General features: G+C 40.1%; 1 protein-coding gene across 1 annotated transcript in view; it reads left to right on the forward strand.

Annotated features, from left to right (window-relative positions):
- The window catches only part of LOC124712340 (DNA repair protein RAD50-like), a 191,942-nt gene that overhangs the window by 1,905 nt on the left and 171,176 nt on the right, over window positions 1–18,861 (forward strand). Inside the window, exons 4-5 of the mRNA XM_047242635.1 lie at window positions 288–500; window positions 9,859–10,016. Coding sequence (XP_047098591.1) covers window positions 288–500; window positions 9,859–10,016 — 371 coding nt within the window. The remainder of the gene's footprint in view (window positions 1–287; window positions 501–9,858; window positions 10,017–18,861) is intronic.

Here is an 18,861-nt window from a genome sequence, read left to right on the forward strand (position 1 = left end):
ACACAAACTAAAAAGAGAGCAGTGCTTGAACAATAAAGTCTCTTTGATGTGAAGTGCGCCTATGCGTCAGACATCAGTACCATCTGATGAAAACATTCATGATAAATTCAAACAGTTATTTTGTCACAGTTGACTGTAGAAATATTCTTTAGTTCCATTCATGTGGTTTTGTAGGGATTGTGAAGCTGAAATTCAACTAATTTGTAAGCAATTTGCTCTGTGAAAATCAAATTTATTTATTATGTATTGCTCTTTTTTTTTTTTTTTTTACTGTGAATCACAAGCAGAAATCAGCACTGATGAGAAACTTCTGAAATCACAACAAGAGATAAAAGATGAGACTGTTTCAAAAAAGAAGGATTTACAAGAGGCAGAGAGTCGTCTGGCAGTAACTCAGGACAAAATAGATAACTTGAGCGATAAACTAACACCTTTGCTAGAAAAACTAGATGAAATTTGTGATGTGGAAAAGGATTTCCTTCAGCTCACCAGGGAGAAAGGTAAATTGCACTTACTGTGATATTTCATCATTAGAGTGTGATGATTCTTCTGTGTGAGCAACTTAATTCTGTGAGGCATGAACTTGTGGCTAATGTTTTGAATCAGAAACTGGTTTCTAACCCCCACGTCTATAAAAACTCATTCAAAATAAAGCAGCTTACTGTATTTAATAGAACATTACTTTTAGAGTGAATGTAAATCCATTATGTTATGGCTTGTGTATATGTGTAGCCAGGATTTTAAACTTTTTGAGGAAGTACATCTTGTGAACTGTAGAAAGATTAATGTAAGTATCCCAAATCAAGCCTTGATACTTTATGTGGATAAAGAGAAAAGTGTCAAAAAAGGAAATACTGCTTGTCACATAGGCATGTGTGAGAGGTGTGTTATGTGGAAGATGTGTCGGTAACACATGTTCTAAGTGTCTGATAAACCATTTCTGGAAATTAGGCTGTTGACAAGCCTGAGAGTTGACTGTAAGGCCAAAATATGGTAGGTGGGCATAGAATTTGGGGGTGGGGTGGTAATGATGAATTGCGAGTGTGGAAAACCAACTGGAAAAAGTCAGTAGCATTAGGAAAGACAACAAAATACATAAGGCCAAATCAGTTTGTTCCTGTATACAGAAGTTTACAACAAAATACATAAGGCCAAATCAGTTTGTTCCTGTATACAGAAGTTAAGGCAGGGAATGCTGTGAAAACCAGTTATGTATTTCTGTGAAAATAGCCACAATAACAGTTTTGAATGTGAGAAATGGAGGATTCCGAAATTGTTGTGCAAGGACTTGGGTTAAGCTCATTGTAATCATGATTCTAGCTATGTGTAATAGGATAGAACAAGGGTAATCGTAGGTCATTGTTTTTATGAACAACTATTATTGATCAACACCTGAAGAGATATTAGGAAGGAAGGAAGGTTTCAGGCTAACATCCTGTCGATATGGGTGTCATTTGTGACATGAGTGACAATGTCCATACCAAACCCTGTACAGTCTTCTGTTATCTTATTCTCTCTTGTTCCTGTCTATTACAGGCATGGGCAACCTTTGGTGACCCATGGGCCTGATTCGCATATTTAATGAAGCTCACATGCTGCCTCATTACATACACGACAGCAGTGCTTCTAGCACATAAATTCAAAACTATAGAGTTTTTAACGTTGATGTTTTGTGGTAACACACCAATACGAACCGCACCCATTTTACGACACACCACACCAGCAAATTATCCCTCAAAATTTGTGTTTTTGAGAATACATTCATTTTATGTTCGCCATGTACTCAGAAGTTTACATTAATTTTTATGTCATGAACACTGTTTCTTTTCTTATAACATATTACAATATCTGTCTTAAAAACTTTTGTTGTAAACTTCTGCTGTGATATTAGTGAAGGAACACTGTTCATGACATGTAAATAAATGTAAACATCTGAAGATGTGATGCCAGGCACCTTGAAGCGTAATTATGCAAAAATAAATGCCTATAAAACCAACTGGTTGAAACTAATTCATTATAAATTACATTCAGTTCCAACAGCTGCAATTTTCTAATACACCCACATGTTCACGCCCACTAATTTCTTCCTGCAGGCTGCCGGTTGCCCATCTGTCATCTATTATCTGTTTCCACTCTTTTCGATGTATTTCTTCTGATTCTCCTTCTGTGCTTCCTCCTATCCTGTTATTATTATTATTATTATTATTATTATTATTATTATTATTATAGCTTACTTTCTGTTTATCTTTTGCTCTGTCATCATATCTTTACCACCCATTAGTTCACAGAATTGTCAGTTGACGTCTCATGACCAATATGTAGTTATTTGCCTAGGATTTTCCTCTCAACTATTAGTATCCACAATTTTTCAAACTGGTGTACTTAGAATTCAGAATGCTTTCCCTTGTTCCATCTTTCACAGCTTTTCTTTCTCACATCTTCTGATCAGTAAATAAATCTGGAGGTTTTCCAGTTAATTTGATTTTTACTAGCCAAAATATGTTTCAGAATTAGGGGATTGTTGTGTCAACAAATGGGATAAGCCCATTGTGGACATGACTTTTAGCACCATATAACAACACAGAATCAGGGTCACATTAGTAGAGTGTTTTTATGAATAAAGATTATTTGTTAACATCTGAAGAGAGAAGAAGGAAGGATGAAGAAAGAAAGATATGGTAACATCCTGTCTGTGCACATGTCATTCAAGACAGCGAAGAGATTAAGAGAGAAATATTTAGGATGTTCTGCTATGCACCTGTAGATTATTGTTATGTTCATACATATATTGAGGCTGGCTGAACAGTGGGATCCATAGCACTCAAAATTCTACAGCAATAAAATTTTTTCTTGAAGACAGAGATGGGGGGGGGGGGGGGGGGAGCCAATATGATGTACAAGGTGTCTCTAACTAAAGTTCAATTTTCAAAACGATCTTGAAAGAGAACTACTGCTCAGAATGGCATCAGATTTGAAGAGCATGGGGAAACATCATGGAACAAAAAGAAATTTAAAAAGTATTTTTAACCAATAGATGGCGCTGTAAGTGTCTTAATGTAAATCAGGTCAGCTACAAATTACGGGCAAATCACAGTATGATGGCTATTTGTGTGAGCTGCACATTACACCATCTTTACTGTTCAATGTGCACGACTGCACAAGTTCAGCAGTGACCAGTTGTGGCACTGTTAGTTAGGTAAGCCTGTCTATCACAGCTAGGTCATACCACATTGAATAGGAAAAAATCAGTTTTTTATTGTCATGAAGCTAAAAACTCCATCAAAAGGAAAATGACATCATTTTTTAATTGTCCTGTGGCCAAACCCCGCATAAAAAGCAGAATGATATTGGCTTCTAACTGTCGTGAGACAGGCACAAGACTTGTTCGGTATGCTGCTATCCACTGTTTTCTGCAAACTGAAATCAGGAAACAGCATGTTCCACAACATATCAGTGTGTCTCGGGGGTGATGTTCATAACGCATTGCGCAATGCGTGCCTTCAATTCAGCTACATTCATAATTGGAGCATTGAATGCAACGTCTTTCAGATAACCCTACAGCCAGAAGTCAGATGGATTAAGATCAGGTGATTTGGATGGCCAGGCTGTAGGGAAATGACAGCTGATAATTCTAGCATTTCAGAAATGCCTCTGCAGAAGTGACTTCACTCGCTGTGCAATGTGCAGATGAGTGCCATCGTGCATAAGTATGATCCTAACCACACATCCATACTGTTGAAGGGTTGGAATGATGTTTGTGTGCAAAAGATTCTCAATACCTGTTTTATCAGTGATGCCAGGTAACAGGACTCGCAGGACTTACCTCCTCAGAAAAATACAAACCTATGATAAACAATGCTATTAACCCACACTGCACAGTCACCTTTGCAGAATGAAGTGGTACAGGTTGATGCGCATGCAGATATTCCGTTATCCATATTCTACCATTCGGAGAATTGCCCACTTCCATGCAAGCAAGAAATTCCAGAGAAAATGTTTGTCGTGCCGGCAGGTCATCAGGAGGACAACTTAGGTGATTTCCTTTTCGGGGGGCTCTTTAGCCACTCTTTAATGAATTTGTGCTTGGCTATCAAACGCCCAGAGCCTTTACAGCATCTCTTCCCTTCCCCTACTGCACTCTGTCCTCCTGCTATTCTTGTTCCCTTCACTTGGGGCATGCGTCTTAGATATTTTCGGAAATGCATTCTGAAGATTCGGTAGATAGGCAGTAGAACAGTCCCTAGTCTGCTTTTTCCCCTCTATCTTCATTCTCTATCCCCTTCCTTCCTCTACTTTGGTGCTTGAGATCTCTCTTTGTTTCTTCATCCTTCCTGTACACTCCCGAAGGCTGGCCCATGTGTTTGGCTCGTAACAGGTGACTGGTTAATGCTTAACTCCCAGCTCCAGTTTTACAGGTAGAGTTTCCACATACCCTTGGTACAGGCCAGGCCCAGGAAGAGGTGAGTGCCTGAGCTGTTACCTTTTCAGTTGGCAATTGGTCCTTCTGTTTGGAGTTTGGGGGTTGTGACTTGAGGTGTGAACAATCACCTAAGGTGGGTGTTCCCCTCAGAGTGTGGCCTCAAATGGAAGGAGCACACCATCAGAGACGCTGACAGTCGTGGAGGATTTTTTCACCATGAACCAATGATATTCATTCAGTCTATGTCTGTGAAACGTAAATGGAATGAGGCTAAAGTTTCGAGGACTCTCCCAGCTGCACTTTGGTTTCAGGTGATGTCACATACTGAAGGAGGTCAATCTTTTGCAGCAGTTAATCTGTTTATTATTCAGAAAGGTGTTGACACAATTGCAGGCCCTTTGAAATCCTGCTCTCACTTACATAATAGGACTTTGCTTCTGGACACCAATTGTGATTTTCAAGCCCAACAATTCCTTACAGTGTTATCCTGTTCACGTTGAGGCCCATCTACACTGAATTCTTTTTGTGGTGTTACTTACACTCAACTGCTTGATGGTTGACTGAGGGGGAAATCCAAAATTCACTCACTGATCAGTGTGTTGCTGTGGTTCATCAGGTAATGAAAAAGGTTAATATAGACTTAAAAGTGCCTACACGCATTCTTTTTCTCACATTTGATCGAGTAGTGCTTCCATCAGAGGTAACGACAGGCTACAAAGTCATCAGGACCCAACTGTACATTCCAAATACGATGTGTTGCTATCAGCATCAGTGTTATAACCACACTTGCGTGTGCTGTCAAAACATGGTGAAATGTGTTACTTATGGTAGAGATACTCATAAGGGTGATTATCTGCCTCTTCCTCCCAGCTGTCTCAGTTGTAATGACAACCATGCCACCTCATCCTGTGAGTGTTCCACGTGTTTTGATGAGTAGGCCGTCCAGGATATCCGAGTGAAGGAAAAAGTACTTTGCTCTGTCCTTCGCAAGTTGTCCTTGGCCAGTTGTAAACCCTCCATTTTACCATCTGGCACTTATAGTGCAGTTCTTGCTACACCTCGCTCCACGAAGGACATTACCAAGCACACTTGTCACCTCCAATTCAGCATTGCAGTTGTGAATTGCTCAGTGTCATGGTAGCCGCTCAGTGTCATGGTAGCATACCTGTCTTCTTCTCCCACAGTTGCACAAGAAGCCACAAAATTATTGCCCCCAGTGGCGAAATCACATACTACACTACTGGTAGGCCGAAAAGGACAAAAGGAACACGCCCCTGAAGACGTCCTATGTCCCTCCAGCCAACAAATGTCTGAGTCTTCGTCTGCCAACCATAAAGACTCTGAGAAATCAAACGAAGGCAAACGATTTTCTCCTTCCCTGACTCCTGAGGCCCTCTTAAATGGTGATGCCCCGTGATACCCTCACCCGGTGGACCTTGCTGTACACCACCTACCGTTTTTCAGCCCTGGAGTCCGCAGGCTGGCCTAGTGAGAATGCTGACACCTGCACAAATTTCAGGGAACAGGAGCCTCCAGCCTCTGGGCCCTGCAGCAGGAGGTCTTTGAAGGCTGGCACTCGGCAGTCACCGAGGTGACTGCTCTTCATTTGTTTGCCCCTCCCCATTCCCCATTATAACTCTTCTCCAATACAACATTGGTGGCATCAGATCCAACAAGGAGGAATTATGACTGTTCTTGGACTTATAGTGTACGGTTGTTTTCCATGTCCAGGAAACAAAAATAGGAACTGTGCTGCTCAGTTGGGATGACGTCCATAGCTAAACTATCTCACTGAACATCTGGCTGCAAGCTGTTGCAGTCTGCATTTTCTTTCCTCGTTTCACTTTTTCTCTTTGTAATGTCTACATCCCTTCGTCATTCGCTGTCACCAGGAAAGACTTGCTCTAGCTTATTGGTCAGCTCCCTCACTTCTCTTTGCTGCTCGGTGACTTTAACGCCCACAATCCCCTTTGTGGCCCTTCGAGAACCTGCCTGAGAGGTTCCCTTGTGACTGACATTCTCAGTCAGCTCAATCTTATCTGTCTTAAAACTGGAGTACTCATGTTCCTGTCAGACGCTACACACACCTATTCCCATTTGGACCTCTTGTTCTGCACTGCTCAGCTTGCCTGTTGTCTTGAGTGGCCTGTCCTCTCTGACACATACTCGAGCGACCACTTTTCGCACGTTATCCGTTTTCTGACTTCTAACCCACCAGTGTGTAAACCCAATTGGCAGCTTTCGAAGGCCAGCTGGAGGCTTTACTCCTCCCTGGTGACCTTCGGTGAACAACATTTCTCCAATTGTGATGACCAAGTAGAGCACCTTACAAAAGTTATCCTTAGTGCTGCAGCATGTTCTGATACTCACATTTCTTCTTTCCTTTGCCGTGTTCCAGTCTACTGGTGGACTGAGGTGTGCCATGACTCGATTCACATGCCGAGACATACTCTGCACATTTTTAACTGTCATCCTACAATGGTGAACTGCATTTGTTATAAACAGTTGTTTTTGCTAGGTGATGGAACATAAGATTCATGGCTGGCTGGTATAGTGGCATGAATCTCACAATATGCTAACTGCTGCACAATGCATATTTCATGTGTGCCATTCTACAGTTGACTATCATGTCATGATGTCAACTCATATCATGATTGGTTTTCTGCAGAGATACCAGACTATGACTGTTCTTTTTGATTTGGAGAAAGGCTATGACACCTGCTAGACGATTGCTTCCAAAGCTGCCTGTCCCACTTCCTTCAGTAACTTTTAGAAACTGAGTTTTCACAAAGCTTTGTCCTGAGCATCATCCTCTTTGCTATAGCCATAACCCCTGTCATGGACTGCCTTCCACCATGTATCTCCGGCTCCCTTTTTGTTGACAACTTTGCGATCTGTTGCTGTTCTCCATGGACTTATCTTCTTGAGTGACTTCTTCAGTGATATCTCAATCGTCTTTACTCGTGGAGCATTGACGATGGCTTTCTGTTTTCCACTGACAAAACCATTTCTATGAATTTCTGGTGGCGCGATGGGTTTATTCCACCTTTTTTACATCTTTGGCCTGCTGGTCGCTCCACAAGTGTTACCTGGCCACCCGCTGTACCCGGTCCCCCTGTGTCCTATGTGCCCTAAGCAGTACTTCCTGAGGTGTGGATCGGACCAACCTCCTCTGCTTACACCAATCCTTTGTCCATTTAAAACTAAATTATGGGTGTTTTTTAATTTTTTTTATTTTTTTGCTTGTCCATCCATTCTACTCCATCTTAACACAATCCATCATTGTGCAATACATTTTGCCACTGGCACCTTTTACATTAGCTCTGTTGAGAGTCTCTATGCAGTAGCTACCATACTGCCACTGTCATACTGTCATGATATCCTCCTCAGCAGATATGCATGCTGTTTGTCTGTTTTGCACAGCCACCCATTCTATGCCCCCTATTTCAATGACTGCCTTAACCATCAGAATGGGGTGCATCTTTCTTCTCCGTTACCTCACGGAATTCACTTTCAGCTATTGCTACGGCAGCTTAACTTACGCTACCCGACATGTTCTCAATGGAACTCTTCGCAGCCCTGGCTTCGTGCAGCCGCCTATTTTCATGTAGGACTTCATTTGCTTCCCAAGGACACTAATCCAGATTCAATCTATTGTTGTAAGTTTCTTGACCTTCACACGCAACTTAGCAATACCACCTTCTGTACACTGATGGCTCCAAGACCAACCATGATGTCGGGTGTGCCTTCCCCAAAGGCACTGACCCTTTTCGATACCAGCTTCTGGAACACTACTCAATTTTTACTGCAGAGCTCTTCGCCCTGTATCAAGCCACCCAGTACATCCGCTGACACAGGCATTTTAATTGCGTTATATGCTCTGATTCTCTCAGTGCCCTTCAGAGCCCCTGTGTGCTGTACACAGTCCATCCCTTAGTGCAATGGGTCCCAGGAAGCTTCCATTTGCTCACTTTTAAAGCAGCCACTGTGATGTTCATGTGGGTTCTTGATCACATCAGTCTGATGGGAACTGAGGCTGTTGGCACTGCTGCCAAGGCTGTAGTCCTCCTACCTCAGTCTACTAGTTTTTCCATTTCTTCACATGATCTCTGTGTCACCATCTGTTGGCAGATGGTGTCACTTTGGCATCACCACTGGTCCTCTGTACATAGGAACTAGCTCCAAGGAATTAAACCTCTTCCAATGGCTTCGCCGACCACCTCTCTGCCCTATTCTCGTGAGGAGATCATATTAGCTAGGCTCCCTATTGGGTACTATCTTTCTAGCCCTCGCCATTTGCTAAATGGAGATCCTGCACCACTTTATGCTGATTGTCACCAACCTTTGATGGTTTGCCTTTTCCTGATTCAATGCCCTTTTTCTAATGCTTACTTTCCAGTGTATGTTTCACATCTTAGTCATTGGTCATTTTAGCGAATGCCGAGCGTGCTGTTGACCACATTTTACTTTTTGTGCATCTTAGCAATATGGGGGAAGGACATTTAATCTTTGGTTAGGGATCTCCGCTGTCTCTATGGCGTATTCTGTGGGCTTTTCTCCAAGGGGAAGTCCTTGTTTTTAGCTCTCTTTCCTTCCATTGATTGGGCTTAATGTATAGTTGCTTTTAACTTCTTTTGCGCTTGTGACGTCAGTTGCTTTTGCACCCTGAAACAAAACAAAACAAACAGGTAGTTTTGTATGGATAGCAATGTATAATGTTACGTTGGATTTTATGCACTGTGCTCGCAGTCATGTCCAGTGTTCATGCAATTCCCTGTGCACTGCAAATTTGCTCACTTCCGCACAACTCCTCCTGCAGTGCTGTGGCCACATCTTTGACAAACATTGAATGAGGTGCTTTTGTCCCACTGCCACATTGCACTTCAAAAAAACCTGTCTTTCATATTTTGTAATCATCTTTTCCATACCGTTAGCAAACATTGGACCATTGCCTTTTTTCATACCCTTGAGTCCCTGGAACTTCTGCAGAGCTTCTGGGGCACAGTTACCGTTCTTGTAAAACAGCTACCAGCAGCGCACAATTGTTCATACAGACTTTCATGTTGGGTGTCGTGGATGCAAACTGAGAGACAACCATGTGCCGTACATCTGTTGGTGTGCATTTTCTGACATGTACGGCACCATCTGTTGGTCATATTGTTTTTTCTCCAAGACATTACCCCTGTATTAATAATATGCTGTTCAAATTTGAAATCGTTCTGAGGAGTGGTTTCGTTTCTACAGTGTGCCAAAACTGGAACTTTAATTATGGACATCACATGTTCAGCAGTTATAGAACCATTTTTAAATGTGTACCTTGTGCTTAATGGTACGTAATTGTCTACAGAGAGATAATTTTGTTATAATGTAGTGAAAAAGAAACTTGAGAAAATGCTAGAAAACATAAACCTTGTAATTAATTTTTCTTTATTTTCCAGAAAGAGCTGAAGACAAGATGAAAATACTAGAATCGCAACAATCAGATTTAAAGAAGAATATTAAGGAAGTGCTTGAGTGGAAAACTTTAGAAGAAATAACTGATTTAATCAACAGTTTTAAAACTGAAGCAAGGAACTGGCAGGAGCACTTGAAATCTGTAAGCTGTGACTGGAACAGTTTCTTTTTGTTTGTATTTGAAAATTTTAAATTAAATTAAAAAAGGGCAGGTTTTAACTTTAATCTAATAAATATACGTTCTTACTGTGTTGCAAGATAGTATTTTATACCATTGATCTCAAATTATGAGTGTATTTCACCTCCAAATTAGCAAGAATTGGACATGGTTACTCTTAGTTTACCCATCAGCTGTTTTATTCTGCAACAGTGTGGTTTCAGTATGATGATAGTCAGCACTGAGCTAGTCTTGAGCTACAAATAGGGTAAGCATTACAGTGTCATGAACATTACTAAACATCAGTTTCTTTTGTGTTGTTAATCATTTTTCTTAGGTAATATAGTGCACTTCAAAGTGCTGTATGGTGTCCACATCATTGTCATTAATCTCCTTACACAGATATGTAAATAATGGTTGAGTAATTTATTTTTTCATTTGTGGACTGTACGGTTTGAAGCGTTTAACATAAGCAGCAGGTAACACATGCAGAGTGAAACAAACTCAAATATATTTTGGTGATATATCTTCTGGCAGTTACATGTAATTTCTACACTTATAAATTGAAGTTGCCTCCTCACTTTAGTTTGTATGTTCGGTGTAATCTCAGGAACTAATGTCTGGGTTTTTGATCAGGTGTTATCTGATTTACAAGGAAGGTCTGTGTGAATAATTTATAAATATTAGATGGAAATTGTCTGAATTGTGATGAATTGAAATCCTGCAATGCTTTGAAAGATGGAAATTGTCTGAATTGTGATGAATTGAAATCCTGCAACCCTTTGAAAATGATGTCGTTGCCACCTATCATTGCAGCTGCCCCAACTCTCGGGAGTGGCAGTGAGGTGAAGAGAGCAGCAAAGCTACACTATGTGATCAAAAGTATCCAGACACCTACCTGAAAATGACTTATAAGTTCGTGGTACCCTCCATCGGTAATGCTGGAATTCAGTATGGTGTTGGCCCACCCTTAGCCTTGATTTCAGCTTCCACTCTTGCAGGCATATGTTCAGTCAGGTGCTGGAAGGTTTCTTGGGGGAATGGCAGCTCATTCTTCACAGAGTGCTGCTTTGAGGAGGGGTATCAATGTGTGTCCGTGACACCTGGCACGAAGTTGGCATTCCAAAACATCCCAAAGGATGGATTCAGGTCAGGATTCTGTGCAGGCCAGTCCATTACAGGGATGTTATTGTGTAACCACTCCGCCACAGGCCGTGCATTATGAACAGGTGCTTAATCATGTTGAAAGATGCAATCGCCATCCCCGAATTGCTCTTCAACAGTGGGAAGCAAAAAGGTGCTTAACACATCAATGTAGGCCTGTGCTGTGATAGTGCCACACAAAACAACAAAGGGTAGAAGTCCCCTCCATGAAAAACATGACCATACCATAACAGCACCACCTCCGAATTTTACTGTTGGCACTACACGTGCTGGTAGATGACGTTCACCAGGCTATCACCATACCCACACCCTGCCACCAGATCGCCACATTGTGTACCGTGATTTGTCATTCCACACAACATTTTTCCACTGTTTAATCATCCAATGTTTATGCTCCTTACATCAAGCAAGGTGTCTTTGGCATTTACCGCCATGATGTGTGGCTTATGAGCAGCCGCTCAACCATGAAATCCAAGTGTTGTCACCTGCCGCCTAACTGTCGTTGTACTTGCAGTGGATCCTGATGGAGTTTGGAATTCCTGTGTGATGGTCTGGATAGATGTCTGCCTGTAACACATCACGACCCTCTTCAACTGTCGGCGGTTCTGTCAGTAAACAGACAAGGTCGGCCTGTACGATTTTGTACTGTATGTTCCCCTTCACGTTTCTTCAACTGTCGGCGGTTCTGTCAGTAAACAGACAAGGTCGGCCTGTACGATTTTGTACTGTATGTTCCCCTTCACGTTTCCACTTCAGTATCACATTGGAAACAGTTGACCCAGGGATGTTTAGAAGTGTGGAAATCGCATGTACAGTCATAAGACACAACCAATCACCTTACCACATTCGAGGTATGAGAGTTCCGCAGAGTGCCCCATTCTGCTCTCTGACGATATCTAATGACTACTGAGATCGCTGAGGTGGGGTACCTCGCAGTTGGTGGCAGAGCAATGCACATAATATGAAAAACATGTTTTTGGGGGTGTCCGAATACTTTTGATCACATAGTGGAAACTACATACTATACTGGGCCTGGCGGTCTAGCGATAATGTACGTGGAATCGAATCCCGGCCAGAGCATTTTGTTATTCCACACTTATATTTTTATGTTGCATTCACCCCTCTGTGGTGTGGAGATTCGCCAGGGATGCAGTGTGGTTTGGATCCCATGTTACAGTAGAGATCCCCTTTCCCCTGCTGATAACTGGTTATGGACTTGCAAATCACTTAAGTGACTTCAGTTGATTGCAGTCGTTTCAGAACAAATGGATAGTGAAAAATCATGTGAATCCGAAATCTGTAGTACTCAGTTTTTTATCAAAAAAGTAGAATGTTTTCTGAAAAACTATTTCAGCATGGGATGCAACTTGGCTTAATTTACATAAAGAAAAATTTTCAGCAGCACAGCAGATAGAGATGGCTCAGCTTTTCTTAATTTAAACATATATACGAACACGATTCTTTGTATGATAGGGTGACAAAGTCTGCCATGAAAGGTCTGTGACAAAGAATTTTGGCACCGAGTCTCAATAGCATTTGGCATTGAGACATGATCCACTCAGCCATCCACCAGTACATGATATGCTACATATTAAAATACAAATCCAATCACACACACACTTTCAACCAAGATTTGCATAGAATAGTTACATCATGATGTCTTTTCCCAAGTGCTGTGAGATGTCACTCAAATGCCAATTAAATACATAATACACTGACAGAAAAAAATAATCATCTTAGATTACATTTGCAGATCAAGCAGTTCTAAGGTACCAGATGTCAACCCTTGCTTGAAACACCCATATTACTATGTGGTGTACAAATGCAGCAATGTGTGCACAAGCTCTGTCATCCAGACTGCTGTACAAATGGTGTCCTGGGATGCATTATGCCATTCCTGCTCAACCTATTCACACAGTTCTGTAAGAGATTTTGGTTGATGAGTCATACAAGTCACTTAACATGCCATCACGTGCCACACATTCTCTATTGGAGACAAGTTGGAGATCGAGCTGCCCAGGGCAGTAGCTGCACGTCTTGCAGAGCATGTCGAGTTTCACGGCCAGTGTGTGGGCTTACATTATCCTGTTGGAATAACACATCACCTTCCTAATGTAAGAACAGAAAAAGAGTGGGCCTAACAACATCCAGCATGTACTGAGCGCTGATTAGTGTCCTCCCCAGAAGTAGCAAGGATAAACCAGAGTTGTAGCAAAGCCTGAGGTCAACGTTGTGCATACAAATAACCATCTCTTACGTGCAAGCAGGATCGGCTTTCATCGCCGAAGTACATGGCATTCCATTTGATCTCTGAAGTGATCCTCTGAAAGTACCATTCAAGCTGTGCACATTGATGCTGTGGCATAAGTGGAAGACGGGTTAGAGATGTGCGTGCCCATAGTCCAACTGCTAATAACCGGTTCGCAACAGTTCGTGTTGACACATGTGGTATCACAAGCCCTCTTAACTGTACTCTGGTAGCTGTACAATCTGCCACTGCTGCCCTTAAAATAGGACAGTGCTGGTGGGCATCTGTCCCTGTGCTGCCTGGATGTCCAGAACCTTGTGTACAGGTGTGAGAATGACCCCATGACCACTGATACCAGCATTGTTGCACAACTGACGCAGCACATAAAACTTGTGATCCAATTCTCCAAAGGACCATCCTATTACTCGGAAGACCACAATTTGACCCATTTCACTCTTGCTCAGTTGGCTGTAGTAAGCACGAGTGCATCTCTTTGGCACTGTTGCTTGCTTGCTTCACACATTTGCACCACACTGAGCCTTCTGGTTGTAAGCATTCTTTATCAAATGGTAGACGCACAAGATGCTCTGGCAGCAATGCCACTACTATCTGGTGGCAGACGATACTAAAACCATTATCAGTACATCTTCTGTCCTCCATGTGGCATATGCTGTCACCAGATCAAAACTGACATTGTCTGTTTATGTGTACTGATTTTTTTTTTCCTGGCAGTGTAAATAACGTTCGCGCCACCTGAGAACTTTCTTGCTTGTGCTTCTTAAGTCACTAAAATTATATGAAAGTATTGATATATATTGAGATATCTAACATAATTGTATAAATTTTTTCATTACTGTATGGACTGGTCCATAAACAAAATTACTGCTATGCCAGACAAGTCATCTGACCACTGTGTGAAGCTGGGACAGATCGCTGGTTTGTGTAGAAAATGGAAGCTTGTTCACTGATATGACAAAACTACACTAAAGTGCCAAAGAAACTGGTATAGGCATGCATATTCAAATACAGAAATATGTAAACAGGCTGAATACAGTGCTCCAGTCAGCAAGATCTATACGAGACAACAAATGTCTGGCGCAGCTATTAGATTAGTTACTGCTGCTACAATGGCAGGTTATCAAGATTTATGCGGGTTTGAATGCAGTGTTATAGTCTGTGCACGAGCGATGGGGCACAGCATCTCTGAGATAGCAATGAAGTGGGGATTTTCCTGTATGATCATTTCACAAGTTTACCATGAATATCAGGAATTTGGTAAAACATCAAATCTGTGACATCACTGCACCCTGAAAAAGACCCTGCAAGAACATGACCAACAACAACTAAAGAGAATTGTTCAATGTGACAGAAGTGCAACCCTTCTGCAGATTGCTGCAGGGTCATTCCATGTCAAATCATGCAGGTCACTTCACCCTTCAGCTCAGATTTTCATGAAACTGTGCACATTTGCCTATACTTATAACATAACAACTAGTACAAAATCTTTTTACTCTCAGGCTAAAACTTCTTTTCATATCAAATTTTGAATGTAGTGATATTCTGATAACTCGGGTTTGCAAGACTGATTAAGGGTTTCCTACAAATGGACACACAAATAAATCTGAAATCACAATACTTTGTGTTGTGACGAAAAAAATAATATGTTGTTGACTTAATTTACTTAAACTCGTGGCTTGACTTTTTTTGGGTTCATCAACATCATATTTTATCTGTTACTACTTTTATGTTTTAATTTCATGTACTGACACTTTCCATGACTTTGGAGATGTGCTCCTCAATTTAGTCCTGCAGGACTAGACATGTAAATAAAAAATAAAAAATTCTGAGTAAGATCATTTATACCTGACACCCACTGCTGCAGATTTTAACAAAAACTTTTTTTACTTTTACTTCTGCATTGCAATAGTCAATGCAGAATTTCTCACTTACTTCATGTAGTTTGAGAGGAAGAAATGGAATCTTTTCTACAAATGTAAGTCCCACAACTGAAGTTTGTCATTTGGATTGCATTACTTCAGATGATAATAATAATAATAATAATAATAATAACAGAAAGTACCTTATTTTCAACACATCACTGTCATATTTCCCCAGATGTCACAGAAGGGATGTGTCTGTATTGAAAAAGAAATTAAAAACTATTCTTGACTTATGGGAATATAGAAAATCAACTTAAGTTGTTGTGGTCCAAACAATGATTTTTAAATATGTAAAACACTTTCTGACAGCTGATACAAGATTTATTTTTTCAAAACTCTGATATTTTAAAAAAAGAAAAAAAAGAAGCAGCACCCTGAGTTTTGATAGATAGTGGATGTTTATTTAACATATATTACATCATTGTTCAGAAGAGCATTCAAATCAGATTGTGTAAACTGACAACCTATAGTAAGGTTGCCTCATGAAAGTACAGAATCAAAAGTTATCAATTTAATCCAAACTTTTTCATTACACAGGTTTACTTTACTTAGGGTGTCAAATTAGCGTCTTTATACAATTATTCTAGCCACACTAATGTTAATTTAAAATGTACATCTTTAGCAGTGATGATCCCTGAACCTAATAATGAAACTTCTTAGAGCATCTTTGTTTTTAATCCACTGTGACAAATTGCGTTGACTTCATACCTTTTTCATCAAAGCAATACATTCTGCCTAATGATGTTGATTTAGGTACACTAACAGCACATAAAATGTTTCCAAGGGCACAAACAAGAGTCTTCCCTCCCAGGCCAAAAGAATGACATTGCTTGTCCAGGTGGGTGGAGAAAAAGTACTTCAACGTTTTCTTCTTCACCACAGACATTTCAGATGAAGGCAAAGTATTACATGTCATGACATACACCTGCTACAAAAGAATTTTGTTGAGGCCAGTACATGTCCATTGTGGGGCATTTTCATTGAATGAAAAATCAAGGAAGGCTTATCAGAAGAAGTTGCTCTTCTAATCTCTAAAGAATCGAGAGAAAGTGGTTTGTAATGGTGAAAATTGCTGGTACCAGGCATTATGTGAGTAGTTGGAAATCTCTTTACAAGTTTATTGCATAGGAAATCTACATTGACTTTCTCTAAGAAGTTAAAAAAAAAAATTGTCTATATTAACTTCGCAGAAATCGTAAACACCAGATGCAATTGTTATTTGTGCATCATCCGCTTGTTGAAGACTAGCTCTTCTCAATATACATTTTTTAGTTCATCCCAAATCATTGGACGCTGATTTACCGTGGCTAGTAGCAAAAAAAGGAATGTCCAGCTTCAGTAGCAAAATCGTTTTTGTGCTCACACAAGTAGTTAAAGCTCTTTTTATTCTTATATTGAGTAGCACATCCATCAGTGAAATAATGCGTTGTCTTCACTTCTGGGTAATGCTCTGCCAGCTACTTAACCATTTCTTTCTGGAAAGCAGTTACAAATACTACATCAAGTTCCATATCATGATTTACAAAGCTGTAGTTTACTGTTACCAATTTAGTTTCTTCATTTACCACATAAACACACATGGGTGGATTGTACAGCTGCTTCTTGTCTAGCGGTAATTCAGAATTTCATTCTGTATTACAAAACTACAGTTTTCATCAAAGTCCATTAACAGAATTGTTTTTTTCTAGGATTAGATTTTCTTTCAGTTTTTTCAAGGATTTTTGACTGACACTTTGATATAATTGAGTGTGGTTTAAGTGCCTGTAATTTTTTACTGACGAGTCTATGTATTCACCAACAGTTGCAGACTGCTTTACCAATTCTGTCTGATGATCTGTGTTTATCCACTGGCTGAGCTCAGTTTCACCATCAGCATCTTTGAACACTAATTTCTGTTTTAATGACTCTGCCAGTTTGTCATCACTGAGACAATTATGACAGTGATAAAGTGTGCAGGTGTAGTTTTCCGAGTCACATACAAGAAATTTTATAAGTTCTTTGTATGTTTCTTCAGTGTGTTTCGCATCCAAAAGCAGTTTTACATTTTGGTAGATACCACACACACACACACACACACACACACACACACACACACACACACAGAGAGAGAGAGAATTAGTGTCAGCAGCACCAGCGAACAAAATTTAGAAAGACCAATGTTAATTTTTGGATTCTCACATTTAAAACAAGAGTACAGTTCTCTTAAGTTGCGAATGATGAGTCTTTTTGCTCGTACACATTCTTCTGAATGCTAACTTTGTCTTTTGCCCCTGTTACGATTTGAGTATGTATATTCATGATTTTGGTAGAAATCAGTTAAAATCTTTACCACTTCATCAGCAATAGCTTTCTCCCTTTTTGATATAGGAATTGCTAAAATACCCATTTCTGTTTTCAGTTTCCTTGCTTGTCGAACCACATACTCACTAACATTGAATTCTGACATTATCTTTTCTTTTGACCAAGAGGGTGGAGCTGAAGTTAAAATTTTAATTTTTTCAAGTACTCTTAGACTAGCCACTTTTTCTTTCATTAACAATATCATGGCATCAAAATCTTTGGCTTTCTTAACAATTTCGTCATCAAATTTTTCTTCTTACTGCAATCTAATGCCCGGCACACTTTTCTTTCCAAAATATGCTTCACTTTTTCTAGTTTCTTTTTGCCATGTGAAGCCTTGCTGTGATTTGGAATGAAGTTATAAGGGAGAGCACCCCAAATCATGTAAAGTTTTATTTGCATCCTCAATACTTCGACTTTTTAGTACAGATTCTTGAAATGTCACCTCCGCGTCATCTGCATCACTTTCATTTCTATCACTGATGTCAGTTTTCCATCCACAAATCTTACGACATGTTGTGCACAGCTATTGGCCTGGTTTTACATAGATACTTTTAGCACTTAATGTTTTGGACAAAGACAAGCAAACTGACCCCAAAGATTTTTTAACTGTTTGTTTGTGTTTTTGAAAGGATCACATGAAGCTCTTTGATGACTTTCAAAAACTTTTAAGTAATTGTATCTGTGATGTCCACATATAGTAGCATTTTCTTGATCTTGTGGAAAGTTTATATTGCATCACAGCAATATCACATCTCATTGGTCTTCATTCAGCTCTTCTAATTATATATCACTTACAGCATACTTTATACAAGTGGAATGATGGGGCCACTCCACATACAGATGTGACCTGTCTCACAGAAAGACAAAGAGCAACAGAGGCCAAATAGACTAATTGTTGCATACCAGTTATTCTCAACAATGAATTTCAGCAATTGTTGCATTGTTTTCATGCCTATAAAGATTTCAAACAAGCTACTGCTGTCTAAGAACATATTTTTATCACTGTGAGCAGGTGATTGGTTGAACTTACAAATAATATATATTATAGTCTTTAAAAATTGCTGAATTTGTCAAATGAAACGAAATAAATTTTCACAAGTAATGTTAACATGCCTTCCTAGAATGAGTTATACTT

Source organism: Schistocerca piceifrons, chromosome 8 (genome assembly GCF_021461385.2).
Source record: "Schistocerca piceifrons isolate TAMUIC-IGC-003096 chromosome 8, iqSchPice1.1, whole genome shotgun sequence".
NCBI lineage: Eukaryota > Metazoa > Arthropoda > Insecta > Orthoptera > Acrididae > Schistocerca > Schistocerca piceifrons.